At 40.9% G+C, this 19,251-nt stretch overlaps 1 protein-coding gene across 2 annotated transcripts in view; it reads left to right on the forward strand.

Annotated features, from left to right (window-relative positions):
* The window catches only part of LOC129269585 (ras-associating and dilute domain-containing protein-like), a 57,180-nt gene extending 43,059 nt beyond the window's left edge, over window positions 1–14,121 (forward strand). The window contains exons 3-4 of one of the 2 annotated variants that reach the window (XM_064105110.1): window positions 1,364–1,401; window positions 13,343–13,693. In XM_064105110.1, the coding sequence (XP_063961180.1) occupies window positions 1,364–1,401; window positions 13,343–13,664 (360 nt within the window). In that variant the 3' untranslated portion in view covers window positions 13,665–13,693. Of the gene's footprint in view, window positions 1–1,363; window positions 1,402–13,342 lie in introns of both variants that reach the window. The other variant, XM_064105111.1, reaches the window with a different exon arrangement.
* Window positions 14,122–19,251: the final 5,130 nt, after the last annotated feature.

Consider the following 19,251-nt stretch of genomic DNA (forward strand, 5'->3'; position numbering starts at 1 on the left):
ACATGTGAAAATGTATTGAAAATGGCAGTCGTATGACAATGACAGCTGGGAGGTCTTTGTTGAAAATTGGTAAATCGGAATGGCAGTTTATTCCTAATTTTCAGAGCAGACTAAAAGTTGTTAATATTTCGTTTGTCCAGAGTCTGGGATGGAACTGCTGTTTCAATTCACCAACCTTTGACAAAGACCTCCCTGTCATGAAGGACATTTGACAATTAACAATATATTTTTTATGTTCATGAAAGCGATCTACATTGCAGTGTGTAAACTCCCTAATAGTGGTATTATAGGGGTACTACAGGCTAAAATATATGATTTGAACAGATAAAGTAAAATAAGACAAACAAAATACTGAAAATTTAATCGAACTTGGACAAGGAATAAAAGAAAAGTTACAATATTTGAAAGTATGGCATTATTTTGGCGATACAGTTGTGCACATTTTCATGAATATGATGAGCAAGCTGATGATGTCATATCCCTGCTTATTCTTTTTGTATTTTATTTTATGAAATTATTTTTATTGAAATCCCCTCCCCCCCCCCCCCCCCCCCCGAATAAAAAAAAATTGATTTACAACTGATTTAATGATTTAATATGTAAGTGTAGATAACCATTGCTGCAACTGCAAGGGAGATGTATCACAATTTCGTCATTTTTATGTAATAACATGTATAAGGAAAATGGGGATATGACATCAGCCCACTTATTGATATTCATGACAGTGTTGTATAACTGTTTCCACAAAATATGGCAAAATTTGAAATTCAGTAACTTTAATATTTTTATCAGATATTGATGAGATTTTCAGAATTTTGCTCAGTGAATTTTACTCTATTTCTTTAGATATAGTGTTTTTCAGTGTCCTTGCTGGTATACTTTGTATACAAATAACCATGTACGTAATCAGGTTGCATTTATTCTGTCATGAAAAAAATTAGCAAGTTACAAACTATTTTTCTAAGCACTTTGATGAAATACTTTTGATAAAATGGCCTAAAACTCTTTGAAATGTGATAAACGATTTGCATTTCAGTGTAATAAAACACTACATGTATATTAAAAAAGTTTCTAAAACTTGAGGGGAAATATCATTTGCTTATGCATGCCCCACTTTGTGGAGTAGCCTTCCTGAAGACATGCACCTCTATCAAGACTTTAAAAAATCTTCTGAAAACTCTTTTATTTCACTCTTAGCCTTTTATGTGCCTTGAGCAATCTACGGAGTGGATTTGGCGCTTTACAAGTCAAAACATTATTATTATTAACATGGCATAAAGTATTGTATTTAGGAAGGAATATTTTGTGAAGGCCTAAAGGCTCTTAATCTTAAATATTTTCTTTGTATTTTTTCTATGTACAGGACACAACTAAAAATCTTGCCAATCGCCCAACAGAAAAGTAAGTACATTTCTATATGTGTGTATTTTTTTTCTAGAAGTGAAATTGATTTTAACTGTAATTTTTCAATTTGTGTGATAAACAAGGCATGATTTAAAAAGATGAATTTTTTCAAAGAGCTAGCCTAAATGACATATCTGAGCCTGCCCCGAGATTGGCCTTATTGATTTGATTTCATTTGCAGAACTGTCAATTCATGTCCTTTTAAATGATATATACTAGTAAGACAGGAACTGGTTTCTAGGTGGAAAATTACTATGGTGAAAACTAACAAACTGTCCACTCATGTTCAGAAAATAATATAAAATCGCATTGCAGTTATGAACCAAAATCAACAGAATTGACTTAAAGCATTTGAATTTTACAAATTGTTTAAATTCAATATGTAAGATTTAGGACACGAAATTGAGGGAATGTTTTTGTGAGTGACACTGCATTTTTACTTTATTGAGAACTTCTAGAAGTGTCTCCCCTTGGAATGTAGGACAAATTTTGTCATCTGTAAAAAAATACTACCCCTTTCATTTGACCTTATACAGTGTGTCCACCAAAAAAGGAAACTCGTTTTCAGAGATAGATTTCTTAATTATTTAATATGTTTTACTATAAATTTTGTCTTTCTCATTAATTTGTGAAGCATTTGTCTTATATTAGGTATTAGAATAAACAGGAATGATTGAATTATATGATTATGTAAATGAAATATCATAATTTTTTTGCCTTTGAAGAAAACAGACATCGAAATCTCGTTTTCCTTTTTTCTGGGACACACTGCATACTCCGGAATAACTGTGGATCAAAATGACATGGTTATTAAAACTGGGATCATGAATACAGAAATATTTTGTATTGAAGTGAGGAAGTAATTTTATAATATTTACTGACCTTGAGGGAACATTATATATATTGCAGGTCCTTCAGTGATAGCAGATAAATTTGCCAATTTATTGTCTCGCCTGCATAGCAGAGCGAGACTATAGGCGCTGCTTTTCCGAGGGCGGCGGCGTCAACATCAAATCTTAACCGAAGGTTAACGTTTGGAAATGTCATCATAACTTAGAAAGCATATGGGCCTAGTTCGTGAAACTTGGACATAAGGGTAATCAAGTATTACTGAACATCCTGGCTGAGTTTCAGGTCACATGACCAAGGTCAAAGGTCATGGTCAATGAACTTTGGCCATGTTGGGGGTATTTGTTGATTTTCATGATAACTTTTATAAAGTTTATGGATCTGGTTCATGAAACTTGGACATAAGATTAATCAAGTATCACTGAACATCCTTTGTGAGATTCAGGTCACACTACTAAGGTCAAATGTCATTTTGGGTCAATGAACTTAGATTATGTTGCAGGAATCAAAATAGGTGGTTTCAGACCGCCTCGAAGTTCGCCAGTTCCAGGTATTCTCTGATCGGGAAATTTACCCCGATCAGAAAATACCAGATATTTTGGCGGTCTGAAAGCAAACTACGCGTAATATCCCCGAAAGAAAATACCCGATAAATAGTAGGTACTTGGCGAAATTACGAGAACTTTCGCGGGGATTTTTCCAAGGTCGTGGGTATTTTGGCGGTCTGAAAGCAAATTACGGGAACTTTTAGCCCAGCGTGTCGTTGGGTGCGGCGCCGTGCATGGGTTGCTGCTGGGCTAGTGATTTTGAATTTCGCGCCTTGCTGCTTATCAGACCATACTGCGCATGCTCGTAACTTCAGGAACTTATCCCGAAGGGTATGTTTCAGGGCGGTGTGAATGCAGGAATAATTAATGGGTATTTTTCAGCCTAAAAAAGTTCTCGTAATTTAACGGGGATTCTTGTGATCGAGGCGGTTTGAAACCACCTAATGAAATCTTAACCAAGGTTACGTTTTTTAGGTATCATAACTCTGAAAGTATATGGATCTAGTTCACGAAACTTGGACATAAGAGTAATCAAGCTTCAGTTTCAGGTCACATGACTGAGGTCATAACTTTGAAAGTTTATGGATCTAGTTCATGAAATGTGGACATAAAGGTAATCAAGTATCACTGATCATCTTGCAAAAGTCTTTAGTCACACAATCAAGGTCAAATGTCATTTAGGATCAGTGAACATAGGATTTTATCATCATCTGAATGGTGTTTTTTGTGAATGATTATTCTTTTGTTATGTTCAAAGTCAGCTCTGCTGCTATATTGAATCGCGTAATGCAGGCGAATATGCCAGAGGTGCTCCACTTGTTTGAGAATGCCATTAATGAATTCAAAGATGAGATGAAGTGTGGATTGAGTCCTCTTAAAGGAATTAAGCAGTCAAATAATCTAGATTGTTTTGGTCCTTTCATGTATAAAAATGATCTGCATCCACTCTGCATCCATGACTTTATGAAATTTGTATTTATCAATGATATACTCTGCACAAGTGTGTAAATAAAATGGTGTGAAATGTATAACTAAAGTTTCTAGGGTTTTTCTTTTACAGGTCAAATAAAAAGCCGAGTGTTGGCTTTCGTTATCGTAATGATCTTTCATATGATACATAATGAATTTTATGAAGGAACTTGACAAGAATGTTAAAACTTTAAGTAAACATTTGCTCCATAGGTGTCATGATATCTTTCAATTAATTTTTTTTTCAAAAGAAAAAAAAACAATCCTCACTATATTCCATAAATTTCATAAAATTTTCAAATATATTGTGATTCTGGATTGTCATAGTTCTTTAAATATTCCCTGAAAATAAAAGCTATCGCATGCTAGTTTTCATATTTCATATTGATTGATGGTTTAAAATATCATGTTAGACATAATTTGTAAGTAATGTGAACATCATTTTCTATTGGTAAACCTGAGTAAGAAGACATGTACCACTCTCTGCTTTCAGGGAGATTGTTCTTCCTTTAAATTCCCCTTCTAGAACCTAAATACCAGACTTCCTTTCCTCCAAGCTACTGTTGCTGTAGCTCCAGTCTTTTCACACAAGACATGATCCAAAATTACAAAGACCCTTAGGAATAAAAAAAATTGAAAATTCAATCAAATAGAACAAGGTATAACGTTTTGACATTTTAAAGATTTGAATTATTTTTATGAAACAGTTCTATGCATGTTTTCATGAATATCCAATGAGTAATGTCCATTTCCCGGTTGTCTTTTTTATTTTGTTATATGAAATTTTTTTTAAATTAAAATTTTGTCCATTAATATAATAAAAGAATGGATTTGCAACTAATTTAATGCATTAGATATTCAGTGCTGCAACTTATTTTGTTATAAGGGAGACATGTCATGTACACATGTTTGATAATATGACATAAATTATGATTTAATGTAATAATATAAAAAGAAAGAAAGTGGGGACATGACATCATCAGCCTATCTAATGAATATTCATGATGATGTGCATATAATTGTTTTCACAAAATATTGCTAAATTTAAGAATTCAATAACTATGTTATTTTTTTATCAGATTTTGATGACATTTTTAGCATTTCGCTCAGTGAAGTGTACTCAATTTATTTAGATTATAATTATTTTCAGCCCTGTGTACCCCCTATAGGTACTGGGAAGCATTTTATGAAGAGTTCAGTCAGTGATTTCCAGTACTCTCAGCCAATCAAATGCAAGGATTTCTAGTAGCTTATAACGAATAGTATTTTTCACTGACTGTTTGTTTGACACCCGAGAGGATATTACTGTGTTTACACAGTGACTCGGCTCGAGTGTTGAATCCTCAAGCAGGGTCGAACGCTGTGAAGAGGGCAACTGTGATCACGTTAATACTGAAACACAAAAGGCGAGATTGGCATGGCCCGCGGATCACGAACGGAAGTAGAATAGACGTCACAAATATATGCCGTGTTTGACCTACATTGTAGGTCATGTGGGGTTCGACACAGCTTTCTGTTTACACATGGAAAAATAGGCGGGTCTGACTCTGCTCCCGGGTTGAAACCTACAATTTTGGCAAATAAAAAAAGTTGTGTTCGACATGGCTCGCGGATCACACTGATCGCGTTTAAAGAGCATAAAATTGCCATGTTGAGCATGGCTCGCTTGTCGAACCCCTGAGACGAGTCACTGTGTAAACACGGTATATGTTCCAAACTTATCTCTATCCAAGGCACAACCAATTTCTGATAATCAAATGCATGTCATTTAGGACTGATAAGCTCAACAACAAAAAATAAATAAAAAGGTCTTGTTTTCTTTTTAGATTGAATATATTGTTCAGGGCTGTACAAAACTTTCTTCGGGTTTTTAAAGGGATACTCTATGCTGAAAAATGATTTGATTTGAATTGATGTGATAAAATTAAACAAACAAAACATTGAAAATTTCATCAAAATAATTTGGAATTGAATTTAAACTTTACATTATTTTGTTGAAAAGTTGCATGCATCTGCAATGAGAACTGATTATGCCACGTCCCCTCTTCCATATTCAACAATACAAATGATATTACATGGATTTTAATTGTTTCATATTTTTCATTCATGTATAATTCTTTTTATTAAATGAGCCTTAGATTATTTCTTGTTAAAATCTTTTGAGTCGACAATTATGAAAATTGTAATTTCATACAACACAAAAAATACGAAATACAAATTGCAAAAATGTCATGTGCCTTGAGCTACTTGACCAGAATAATTTGACTAATTTTTATTATCTGAATATAATGTCATTTTGAGTGTTTTGATCATTTGATTTTATTTTATTAATTCAAATCACATTATCTTCAGCTTAGTACTATAATTCAAACTCAAATCCAAGTTCTCCAAATTATAACCATTCTAATTTGAATAAATAAAGAAAAATCATACATGCAAAATGCTAAACATTTTATCCAAATCATTTGCATTTATTTTCATAAAACTAGCTTATGAGCAGGTCAAATGATATGGTACCGAGTGATATTTCACTCTATTTCTTTTGTTCTTTCTTTAAATGTTATATATTTTATAGAATGCATTAACCCTAAAATGGCCGGGGGGGGGGGTTGAATCAACCCCCCCCTCAACATTTTCTGCGATTATTCCGCCGCGCAAATTTTTTTGACCCCGCCACTCGCAGAGTTTATACTTTTAAGTCTTGCGCATCTTTTGAGACCAAATTTACGACGCCCGGGTACGCGGTTCCGAAATCACGCAACATTTTGTAAGTGCACGTCAGACCAAAACTTGTTCCAAAACGTGATTTTGTGTACAAAGTCAATGCAAAATGAGTTTTCTCATCTTATTCATAAAGATATGATTATTTTTACTTTAAACAGCTGAAAGCAATTGATTTTAGCATAATTATGCTTCAAAAAGGTTGTGCAATAAATCTGGTGAAAAAAACAAAGAAAAACAAAAGGTTGAAAAACAAAGAAATACATAAGAAATTCATAAAACAATAAAATACATAAGAAATTGATTTCCAAACCGAAGTTTTTTTCAATTACCATTGTTAAGAATGCTACAAATAATATTTTCACCAAAAATTAGCATTCTAGGAGCTTTATTTAGTGAATTAGAGCAAAAAGTATGATTTATGCATAAATTAGCATAATTAATTCATATAAAATAACATCTCATTATTTTGGAAAATTTTACCATACAGCCTTGTAGATTACATCGCACACTACCAGCTACAAATTTTTGCGGCACTCGCGCGATCGGCGGCCGAGATCTCAGGGGGGGGGGGGTTGAATCAACCCCCCCCCCGGCCACAGAACAGCCAAAAAAGCCCGGCCTAGTTAGGGTTAAGGGTATGTGTATGTGATCGTGGATGACTTTTCACTTTTCAGGGCGAAAAGAGAGGAGCAATTAATTATCTTTGCAGGACATACCAACTTCCTCAAAAGTCTCTTAAGCCAGCCTCTCCATTAGTTTCCTTTTTTTTTTTAGTTCTCTGAGGTAGTAGGGGGTGAGGAGGTGGTAGGGGTATGAGGAGATGGTAGGGGTTTAATTAGGTGGTAGGGGTATAAGGAGGTGGTAGGGGTGTAAGGAGGTGGTAGGGGTGTGAGGAGGTGGTAGGGGTATGAGGAGGTGGTAGGGGTGTGAGGAGGTGGTAGGGGTGTGAGGAGGTGGTAGGGGTGTGAGGAGGTGGTAGGGGTATGAGGAGGTGGTAGGGGTATAAGGAGGTGGTAGGGGTATGAGGAGGATGTAGGGGTATGAGGAGGTTGTAGGGGTATGAGGAGGTGGTAGGGGTATGAGGAGGTGGTAGGGGTGTGAGGAGGTGGTAGGGGTATGAGGAGGTGGTAGGGGTATGAGGAGGTGGTAGGGGTATGAGGAGGTGGTAGGAGTGTGAGGAGGTGGTAGGGGTATGAGGAGGTGGTAGGGGTATGAGGAGGTGGTAGGGGTGTGAGGAGGTGGTAGGGGTATGAGGAGGTGGTAGGGGTGTGAGGAGGTGGTAGGGGTATGAGGAGGATGTAGGGGTATGAGGAGGTGGTAGGGGTATGAGGAGGTGGTAGGGGTATGAGGAGGTGGTAGGGGTATGAGGAGGTGGTAGGGGTGTGAGGAGGTGGTAGGGGTGTGAGGAGGTGGTAGGGGTATGAGGAGGTGGTAGGGGTATAAGGAGGTGGTAGGGGTATGAGGAGGATGTAGGGGTATGAGGAGGTGGTAGGGGTATGAGGAGGTGGTAGGGGTATGAGGAGGTGGTAGGGGTATGAGGAGGTGGTAGGGGTATGAGGAGGTGGTAGGGGTGTGAGGAGGTGGTAGGGGTGTGAGGAGGTGGTAGGGGTGTGAGGAGGTGGTAGGGGTGTGAGGAGGTGGTAGGGGTATGAGGAGGTGGTAGGGGTATGAGGAGGTGGTAGGGGTATGAGGAGGATGTAGGGGTATGAGGAGGTGGTAGGGGTATGAGGAGGTGGTAGGGGTATGAGGAGGTGGTAGGGGTATGAGGAAGTGGTAGGGGTATGAGGAGGTGGTAGGGGTGTGAGGAGGTGGTAGGGGTGTGAGGAGGTGGTAGGGGTATGAGGAGGTGGTAGGGGTGTGAGGAGGTGGTAGGGGTATGAGGAGGTGGTAGGGGTATAAGGAGGTGGTAGGGGTATGAGGAGGATGTAGGGGTATGAGGAGGTTGTAGGGGTATGAGGAGGTGGTAGGGGTATGAGGAGGTGGTAGGGGTGTGAGGAGGTGGTAGGGGTATGAGGAGGTGGTAGGGGTATGAGGAGGTGGTAGGGGTATGAGGAGGTGGTAGGAGTGTGAGGAGGTGGTAGGGGTATGAGGAGGTGGTAGGGGTATGAGGAGGTGGTAGGAGTGTGAGGAGGTGGTAGGGGTATGAGGAGGTAGTAGGGGTGTGAGGAGGTGGTAGGGGTGTGAGGAGGTGGTAGGGTATGAGGAGGTGGTAGGGGTATAAGGAGGTGGTAGGGGTGTGAGGAGGTGGTAGGGGTATGAGGAGGTGGTAGGGGTATGAGGAGGTGGTAGGGGTATGAGGAGGTGGTAGGGGTATAAGGAGGTGGTAGGGGTATGAGGAGGTGGTAGGGGTATGAGGAGGTGGTAGGGGTATGAGGAGGTGGTAGGGGTATGAGGAGGTGGTAGGGGTGTGAGGAGGTGGTAGGGGTATGAGGAGGTGGTAGGGGTATAAGGAGGTGGTAGGGGTATGAGGAGGTGGTAGGGGTATGAGGAGGTGGTAGGGGTATGAGGAGGTGGTAGGGGTATGAGGAGGTGGTAGGGGTATGAGGAGGTGGTAGGGGTATAAGGAGGTGGTAGGGGTATAAGGAGGTGGTAGGGGTATGAGGAGGTGGTAGGGGTATGAGGAGGTGGTAGGGATGTGAGGAGGTGGTAGGGGTATGAGGAGGTGGTAGGGGTGTGAGGAGGTGGTAGGGGTATAAGGAGGTGGTAGGGGTATAAGGAGGTGGTAGGGGTATGAGGAGGTGGTAGGGGTATGAGGAGGTGGTAGGGGTATGAGGAGGTGGTAGGGGTATGAGGAGGTGGTAGGGGTATGAGGAGGTGGTAGGGGTGTGAGGAGGTGGTAGGGTATGAGGAGGTGGTAGGGGTATGAGGAGGTGGTAGGGGTGTGAGGAGGTGGTAGGGGTATAAGGAGGTGGTAGGGGTACAAGGAGGTGGTAGGGGTATGAGGAGGTGGTAGGGGTATGAGGAGGTGGTAGGGGTGTGAGGAGGTGGTAGGGGTATGAGGAGGTGGTAGGGGTATGAGGAGGTGGTAGGGTATGATGAGGTGGTAGGGGTATGATGAGGTGGTAGGGGTATGAGGAGGTGGTAGGGGTATGAGGAGGTGGTAGGGGTATGAGGAGGTGGTAGGGGTATGAGGAGGTGGTAGGGGTGTGAGGAGGTGGTAGGGTATGAGGAGGTGGTAGGGGTATGAGGAGGTGGTAGGGATGTGAGGAGGTGGTAGGGGTATAAGGAGGTGGTAGGGGTATAAGGAGGTGGTAGGGGTATGAGGAGGTGGTAGGGGTATGAGGAGGTGGTAGGGTATGAGGAGGTGGTAGGGGTATGAGGAGGTGGTAGGGGGTAAGGAGGTGGTAGGGGTGTGAGGAGGTGGTAGGGGTATGAGGAGGTGGAAGGGGTGTGAGGAGGTGGTAGGGGTATGAGGAGGTGGTAGGAGTGTGAGGAGGTGGTAGGGGTATGAGGAGGTGGTAGGGGTGTGAGGAGGTGGTAGGGTATGAGGAGGTGGTAGGGGTATGAGGAGGTGGTAGGGATGTGAGGAGGTGGTAGGGGTATAAGGAGGTGGTAGGGGTATAAGGAGGTGGTAGGGGTATGAGGAGGTGGTAGGGGTATGAGGAGGTGGTAGGGTATGAGGAGGTGGTAGGGGTATGAGGAGGTGGTAGGGGGGTAAGGAGGTGGTAGGGGTGTGAGGAGGTGGTAGGGGTATGAGGAGGTGGAAGGGGTGTGAGGAGGTGGTAGGGGTATGAGGAGGTGGTAGGAGTGTGAGGAGGTGGTAGGGGTATGAGGAGGTGGTAGGGGTGTGAGGAGGTGGTAGGGGTATGAGGAGGTGGTAGGGGTATGAGGAGGTGGTAGGGGTGTGAGGAGGTGGTAGGGGCATGAGGAGGTGGTAGGGGTATGAGGAGGTGGTAGGGGCATGAGGAGGTGGTAGGGGCATGAGGAGGTGGTAGGGGCAGGAGGTGGTAGGGGGGTAAGGAGGTGGTAGGGGGGTAAGGAGGTGGTAGGGGTATGAGGAGGTGGTAGGGGTATGAGGAGGTGGTAGGGGTATGAGGAGGTGGTAGGGGTATGAGGGGGTGGTAGGGGTATGAGGAGGTGGTAGGGGTATGAGGAGGTGGTAGGGGGGTAAGGAGGTGGTAGGGGGGTAAGGAGGTGGTAGGGGTATGAGGAGGTGGTAGGGGTATGAGGAGGGGGTAGGGGTATGAGGAGGTGGTAGGGGTATGAGGAGGTGGTAGGAGTGTGAGGAGGTGGTAGGGGTATGAGGAGGTGGTAGGGGTGTGAGGGGGTGGTAGGGGTATGAGGAGGTGGTAGGGGTATGAGGAGGTGGTAGGGGTGTGAGGAGGTGGTAGGGGTGTGAGGAGGTGGTAGGGGTATGAGGAGGTGGTAGGGGTATGAGGAGGTGGTAGGGGTGTGAGGAGGTGGTAGGGGTGTGAGGAGGTGGTAGGGGTATGAGGAGGTGGTAGGAGTATGAGGAGGTGGTATGGGTATGAGGAGGTGGTAGGGGTGTGAGGAGGTGGTAGGGGTATGAGGAGGTGGTAGGGGTATGAGGAGGTGGTAGGGGTATGAGGAGGTGGAAGGGGTGTGAGGAGGTGGTAGGGTGTGAGGAGGTGGTAGGGGTATGAGGAGGTGGAAGGGGTGTGAGGGGGTGGTAGGGGTATGAGGAGGTGGTAGGGGTATAATGAGGTGATAGGGGTATGAGGAGGTGGTAGGGGTGTGAGGAGGTGGTAGGGGTGTGAGGAGGTGGTAGGGGTATGAGGAGGTGGTAGGGGTGTGAGGAGGTGGTAGGGGTGTGAGGAGGTGGTAGGGGTATGATGAGGTGGTAGGGGTATGTGGAGGTGGTAGGGGTATGTGGAGGTGGTAGGGGTGTGAGGAGGTGAACCATGGATCTTCAAGCCATGCACTCGTTAATGAGTTTATAAATTTTCAAAATATATTCAGTCCTTCAATTTCAGCCATTTCTCGATTGAATTCATTTCAGTAGAAGAGTAGAAAGTATAATTACTCTGGGAAGTTGATTCTCATTCTTTGTTTTATAATGTGTTGTGGCTATTATGGTATATACAGTAGAGTTGGGAATAGGTATAACTAAGTCCAGGATTAAAACTACAATTTTGACTGGCCAAAAATGAATGACTACATAAAACATCACATTAGCAACTGCAATTTATTCCTCAAGAATAATTATAAATTAACATTCTCTGATCTATTAACCTTTAGCATGTGATCTCAGGGGGCGATTGTTCTGGAACTTTTTTTTTTGCTTTTGGTTGGTTTATTATAAAGAAATAGGTTATCAGGCTGCCTACATGGATGATGATTAAGAGACGTTGACTAAGACATAGTATGCTGATATGGCCTCACACCTGACTCAATGCTTAATCTTCTAATTCAGTTTCTTATCTTTCTTAAGGAAGATCCCCCATAACTTAATTAAGTGTTATATTGGCAATGGAATCATACTTCCCATTTGTCATCAACATGACAACTTTATTGTTTTCAATATCACCGTCTTACAGTTTAAAACTCTCGCATCAGAACATCATATCTGTTTGCTGTTCCTTTTAATGATTTCTTATCAAATAGTCAAACTTTGTATTTTAATACTACTTTCAACTGCAAAATACAATAAAAACATGTGGATACACGCATAGGCAAAGTGTGTTATATAGGAGATTTCATATCATAGATTATCATGTAAGGGTGTCTTGGTCTAGTGGTCATGACTCTTGTACATGTATTTCAGGCTGGAGAATGTGGGTTAAATTCCAGCCATGGTGTGTTTTCATTCAGCAAGAAATTTACCTGCATTGAGCTGCATTCAAGGGGTGAATGGGTACCTGGTACTCGGGGGGGGGGGGGCACTCCCATTGACGAGTGGATACCATGTGCGACCCAAAAAACACGTTAAAAGGATGTCTTTTTCAAGAAAGGGCACGTTACGTACATAATGTAATAAAGGATGTAAAAAAAAACTAAATGAAAAAAGGGCATCTATTTTGCTCGGAAAGCTACGTGTATAGGGTCAAATTTGCGACAGTATAAAAAAGACTAAAATGTTGTATAAAGGATGTACTATTTGCCTCAACAGTCAACACTACGTCTTAAGAGTCCGATTTGCGCGAGGTGAGGGAGGTGGGGCCGTACTAAACCCAATGATGTAGGTAAAGGTAAAACCGACGACCGAAGTATGTGACATACAACAATTGAAATATTGCTGTACTTGTTTAGGGGTTCGATTCAGAGAATACTTGACAAGGTTATCGTTTTGCTTCCAATACTCGTTAAGGGTAGGGTTTCACACGCTTATACTTTTATACATTTTCAGAATATGGAAAATACTTGTTTCGGATGCTTTTAGAGACCCCATGGTATCCACTCGTCAATGGAAGTGCCCCCCCCCCCTCCCGGGACCTGGTAGGAATTTATTCCTTGAAACGCAGCACGCATAACAGCTGCTCTGCAAAAGCCAGTTTAATTATTCTGCATTACTGTCGAGCGCTTTATAGACTTCTGATAAAGTTAGTGTTAAACGCTATATACATGTAAGCAAATATGATTATGGATTAAATCACAGGACATTAGAATGTGCGCAATTGATTGCAACATAACCAAATATTGAATTATGGGGAGTATAATTTTCCTTTAATTACACAAATTATGATATGGACATGCTGAATTTGAGAAACTTGTTATTGTTAACGCAAATGATCATAGGAACTGATTTTAAGAGTGAAAATATATGCAATCATTTGTTTTTTTTTAAATCAATCTTGTGATCAACATATACTGGTAAACTTTGATTTTTATAGGAATTAAATGAAACTGAATAATCCGAAAGTAAATTTTAAATTGTGCTTTCTTGGTAGACCTGAGGATGTTCATGGTACCATGGCAACACTCCTCCCTGATTTGCGTCTTCTACTCATCTGCATGGCCAATGCCTTGGAGCTTCTTAACTTTTACCAGAACAACCTTCACAACTACCTGGCTTCCCAGATGCCCTATAAGGATGGGAACAGCTCAACACCTTCAACTTCATCATCAACATCTTCATCAGAGCAGGAAAAGAGAGAGGTAGAGGAGGGTGAGCAAGAAGTCTTGTCTATCTTGGAAGAGGTGATGATGTATACTTTCCAGCAGTGTGTCTACTATCTCACCAAGGTAAGCATGATCCACCAACAAGGATAAACTGGAGCACAATTTGCCATAAATTCCACTTTATCTCAGAAACCAAGGGAGTGTGGAGCGTTGTGGCCCAGTGGATTAGTCTTCGGACTTTGAAACAGAGGGTCGTGGGTTCGAATCCCAGCCATGGCGTAATTTCCTTCGGCAAGAAATTTATCCACATTGTGCTGCACTCGACCCAGGTGAGGTAAATGGGTACCCGGCAGGATTAATTCCTTGAATGCTTGAGCGCCTAGGCAGCCCAGCTACAGCCGGGGTAATAATAGCAGGGCCCGCTGGGAGAACAGTTTTCGGAACTGAAGCGGCTACCCTGGGTAAATATACCGCTATTATTATTATTATTATTATAGGATTTGAAAGGAATAGAAAGATAGATAGATAGAAAGATAGATAGATAGATAGATAGATAGATAGATAGATAGATAGATAGATAGATAGATAGATAGATAGATAGATAGAGAAAATATAAAAACGAGTTTAAGATTGATAGAAAGAAGAAAGGACCTGTACAATGAGGGATGGTAAAGGGCCCCTGGTATAACCATAGAGCTATAGAGGGAAGGTTTTACATGAAGGGGAGGGGATAAGGATGAGCCCCTGGTATAGCAGAACTATGAAGAATGAATAATATCTCCCAGAGATGGCAACACACTGTGGCCTCTTGGCAAACATCCACCCATCCTTTATCAGAAATATGATTGAAATTTAATAATATGTAGCTGGGCGATTCCATGCTAGAAAAATCAGCCATTTTCACAACATTTTTCAACCTGCTGTCCAAACGAACGAAGAACTTCAATTTGCTTTGTGGTAATATTAAAGTACTACTGGGTAGACATGCAAAAAACTGACAACCAACAAAAATATATTGTCCATACGTACGACACACAACATTTTCACCTATAATTTACCCATATGTAATCAATTTTTTTGTGTTGGTTATTAGTTTTTCACATGACTACCCACTATAGCTTTATCATTGACAAAAAATAATATTTTATTGCTCAAGCATATGGCTAGGAAACTAGAAATTGTTGTCAAAATGTCCCGTACGACACGTATGGAATCGCCCAGCTGGTATGTCATCACGTTTTAAAGTTGGAAATGTCAGTCAAGAAGTGCATGGCCTAATCTAAGGACTTTTATTTCGCTCGCCTATAGCATTTATACAATACCTTGACTGAAGTGACACCATGGCCTCTTGGCCAGACTTGATTCATCGATAATTGTTATATGAAATGTCGTTTGCAGTAGCTGGTATGGTATCACCTTTGAAATTAAAGTAGGTGAATGAAGTCTTGTATGAGTCATAGCCACGGTTGGCCCATATTATGTCATGATAAATGTTGTGATATCATTGTTATCAAAAGTACAATGATCTCATCCCTGGATTATGTATCTGAAAGCTACGCATTAGGGACTTGGCAAATTGGCAACAATTTTGATACATGATCGAGTCACGTTTAAAGTGTGAATTGGACACATCAAAATCAATTTAACTAATTTGTGAATTTTGTTTTTATTAGTATTTATGAAATGTTTGATGTTGCTTCCAGCCTCAATTTTAAAGGTCCAGTCCACCCCAGAAAAATGTTGATTTGAATAAATAGAGAAAAATCAAACTAGCATAATGATGAAATTTTCATGAAAATCGGATGTAAAATAAGAAAGTTATGACATTTCAAAGTTTCGCTTATTTTTCACAAAATATGTGATATGCACAATTCAGGGACATGCAAATGAGACAGTCGATGATGTCCTTCACTCACTATTTCTTTTGTTTTTTATTGTTTGAATTATACAATATTTCAATTTTTACAGATATGACAATAAGGACCAACTGGACTAAACTATATCGTAATAAACAATGCTCATTCCAAAGGTTTAGGTAGGAAAATACAAAAGAAATAGTGAGTGAAATTCGAAACCGCAGCCTAGGCATTCTACACCTGTCGTGTGGAGTAGCGCGCTAAAAACTGAAAATGTGCGAAGATTGCTTCCCGAAGAATGGTTGTGTCCTCACGCTAAAGACCAGTTTAACGAGGCAAAGCGATCATCAAAACTACATCGCGTGGTGGTTTTCTGAAGCGGTTTGGAAGATCGCTTCAGCTGTTCTCACTACACGTTAAACTAGTTTCCACTTAACTAGTTTCCAGTAAACTAATTTTAGGAAGGTAGTGAGAACGGTGTCGAAGACTGCTCTCACTACACGTTAAACTAGTTTCCACTAAACTAGTCCTTAACCCACTTCGTTTTCACACTACGTTTTAGCAAAGTGGGCTAGCACAGTAAATAGTACGGTACTATCTGGCCCTGCAAAAAAGCAGGGTTAGCCGGCTTATTGTGGTGCTAGCACCACATTTGCGGAGCTAAGAGATGCAGTGTGAAAACGAAACAGGGCTAAGGAAAGTGGGGCTAAGCATAAGCCAATCACGGAAGTCGAATTGCACGTTAATCACGCTCTGTATGGTAAAATAATCAATATTCATGAGCTGAGGGATAGTCCGGGGTTAAGGCATTTGGCCGGCTGAGCAGATAGTATGGGGTTAAGAAATACAGTGTGAATCGATAAAAAGATAGTATGGGGTAAAGGATAGTCCGGGGTTAAGGATAGTATGGGGTTAAGGAAATGCAGTGTGAATCGATAAAAAGATAGTATGGGGTAAAGGATAGTCCGGGGTTAAGGATAGTATGGGGTTAAGGAAATGCAGTGTGAAAAGCATATAGTTTTAGGAAGGTAGTGAAAACGGTGTCATAGTTTGAATGATAAATCTTGAATCATTTTTATTCTTTCTGATTGTGACAGTTTTGCAACATATTGGGATTTTAAAAAAAATTCTAAACTCTGCTATGAATGTAACCACATTTGACAAACAGAAGATATTTATTTTAAAAGTCAAACAAACAAATGTCAGGCACTGCAGTATGGAGCCAATAATATAATTCACTCACTAGTCATTTCTATATCAACAGGATACGTTCCATTTTCACTTTCCAATCATTTTTATATTTAAATCAGAGAATCTTTATTATCTATTCAAATTGAAAATGGAAATAATGTATTACACAATTACAAATACCAGAATGAGTTCTCTTTAATACTCTTGGGTCCAGTTTCATAGTCTTGTTATAATAACAAATGCACAATTTCTACAACAAATTTACTATCAGTCAATCAGATTGAATGATTTCAGTAGCTTTTAACTGTTATTGCAAATTTGTTATTATAACAGGTTTTATGAAACCAGCCCCCATTACGTCAAACCCTCATTGCAGAGGAGACCTCCCCAGCTCATGGCTTTGCTGCTGTCCTATACCCCGATAACTCGTTGGAGGAACCAAGATATTTCATTCCCAAGCGCTATCAACCCTGAATCGCCCGATAATCCCTCTTATGTAACATTTCTCCTCCGCAGGCGCAAGCCTGAGGGTTAGACCATAAACAACAGCTGATATTACTAAGAGCAGCTCTGCCTGTAGTAGGCCTTCCGGAATTAAGTTATTGTATTTGATATTCAATCAAGTTTTCAAAGGCATATTGTATGTTGAAATCAAATGTTTTTCTGTTTTCAGTTTCGTACGAAGAAAATCGGCCCCGAAATAAGGAAACTAAAGAGAAATAAAAATGACTGCATGCGATGGCGAGCGAGTTTGCTTGAATCGGCGCACTGCGTATGTAATTGCGGTTTAGTTTTTACGGACCCATTGAGGTCAAGAAACACAAACACATGTTTAGTTACTTAAATAAGCCTGGGGTGATTTTGGTTTTTCATGGATCGTAACAGGGGTTTGCCTTCTCCAACGACGGAATTGCCTCATACTGATCCATGTACTATACCTGTTATTAAAAGAGATACATTGCAATTGATTATAACTCCATAGTAGGCCTATATGGTTTGTCATTATCTTATCAATTCGTCGGCTGTCATCCGAACCGTCGTATCACACATACATGTACGACGGTGCAAACCCATTTCAGAGAAAATCGACTTCAAATTTTACTATAATTTTCACACTTAGTTCCCCAGCCTACCAACATATTCATTGCTAGAAAAATACATGGTTGGAAAGACCAAGACAATTGCTTGACATTGGTATCCTTATTTTTACACAAAACCAAGAATCAGAGAAAATATTGCAAGATAGCTCCATGCTTGTAATTTTGGTACGAGGTCAGTCGAAACATCGCATCACTTTTCACGTGCAAAGTCAATTCAGTGCCGATGGCCGATACGATAGTTTGGCTGACCGCGCACATTGACATCGCGGTCAGTCAAAACGTTGTATTGCTCTACTACAGTACACGTTTCCAAAGGGATTTGCGCATTTTAACAAAATTTTGTATTGCATTGCCGTGAAAATCCTCTCATATCTCAGAAAATAACATAAATTACTGCCTAATAATTTAGTTATGGATAGAATAGGACTTGTACTTTCATTTTCTGCTAAAATCTCAAAATAAGATTTTTTTAAACCAAATTTGACTGATATGACGGTTCGGATGAACGCCAACGAATTGTCAGGTCAGTGGATAGATTTAAGTAATGGGTTAATTAGCAGCATAAAAATATCATCCATGGGCTATGTTGAAGTTAGTTTAGGTAAATGTCTAGTCTTTACAACTAGTTTATCCATAAAGCATTCAATCAACATATTTTTGCCCCTAAAAACCCCCAAGGTTTTCAAAGATTTTTAGTGCAAACACTTTTTCATTTTTTCATTCAATCATTTTTTGCTGGTTTTAAAATGTGTCTTTCAGTTCTGCAGAACCAATCAATTGAACGCTACAGAGATCTCAAAATTCCACAATGGCCTTCTTCTGGTTTGGATTGTACTGGGTGGGCTTTAAAAGAGGGAAAGACAGTGCAAATGAATACTCTCACAAAATAAAACGGTTACAGCCCGATAGACCGCGGGCCCGATAGACCGCGGGTCCGATAGACCGCGGGTCCGATAGTCCGCGGGTCCGATAGTCCGCGGGTCCGATAGACCGCGGGTCCGATAGACCGCGGGTCCGATAGTCCGCGGGTCCGATAGACCGCGGGTCCGATAGACCGCGGTGTGTGTAAAATTATGATCAGGATATAGTGAGATCCAATGTCATCAAGAGGTCAAAAGGCCAATGATACGAGTCCATGGGGTTCTATAACGATGACCCAACGGACAATCGCCTCCTGACATCTACTTCAAGGAAAATATTATCCCCATATTTTTATCGTCAGGGATTGTTACCCCCCCCCCCCCCCGGAAATTTACCCTCTAGACGCCATACGGAGCCTCTAAAATGCCATCGACTTGACGACATGGCGAGATACTTTACCTTGCCTTGTCGACTAAATAAGCTTATTATGTCCACATGGCGCGATACGTTATCCTGCCAAGTCAGTCCACTTATAAAAAGTTATATGGCGAGATATTTTATCTTGCCAAGTCGACTTAAATAAGTTACATGTCAACATGGCGATATATCGGGACTTGTACACTTCATATCTCGCCATGTGGACATATCGACTTGACAAGATAGAATATATAGCTATGTCGAAATAATAAGCGTATTAATTACTTAGGCGGTGGAAGCGGGGGGGGGGAC

Source organism: Lytechinus pictus, chromosome 10 (assembly GCF_037042905.1).
Source record: "Lytechinus pictus isolate F3 Inbred chromosome 10, Lp3.0, whole genome shotgun sequence".
Taxonomy (NCBI): domain Eukaryota; kingdom Metazoa; phylum Echinodermata; class Echinoidea; order Temnopleuroida; family Toxopneustidae; genus Lytechinus; species Lytechinus pictus.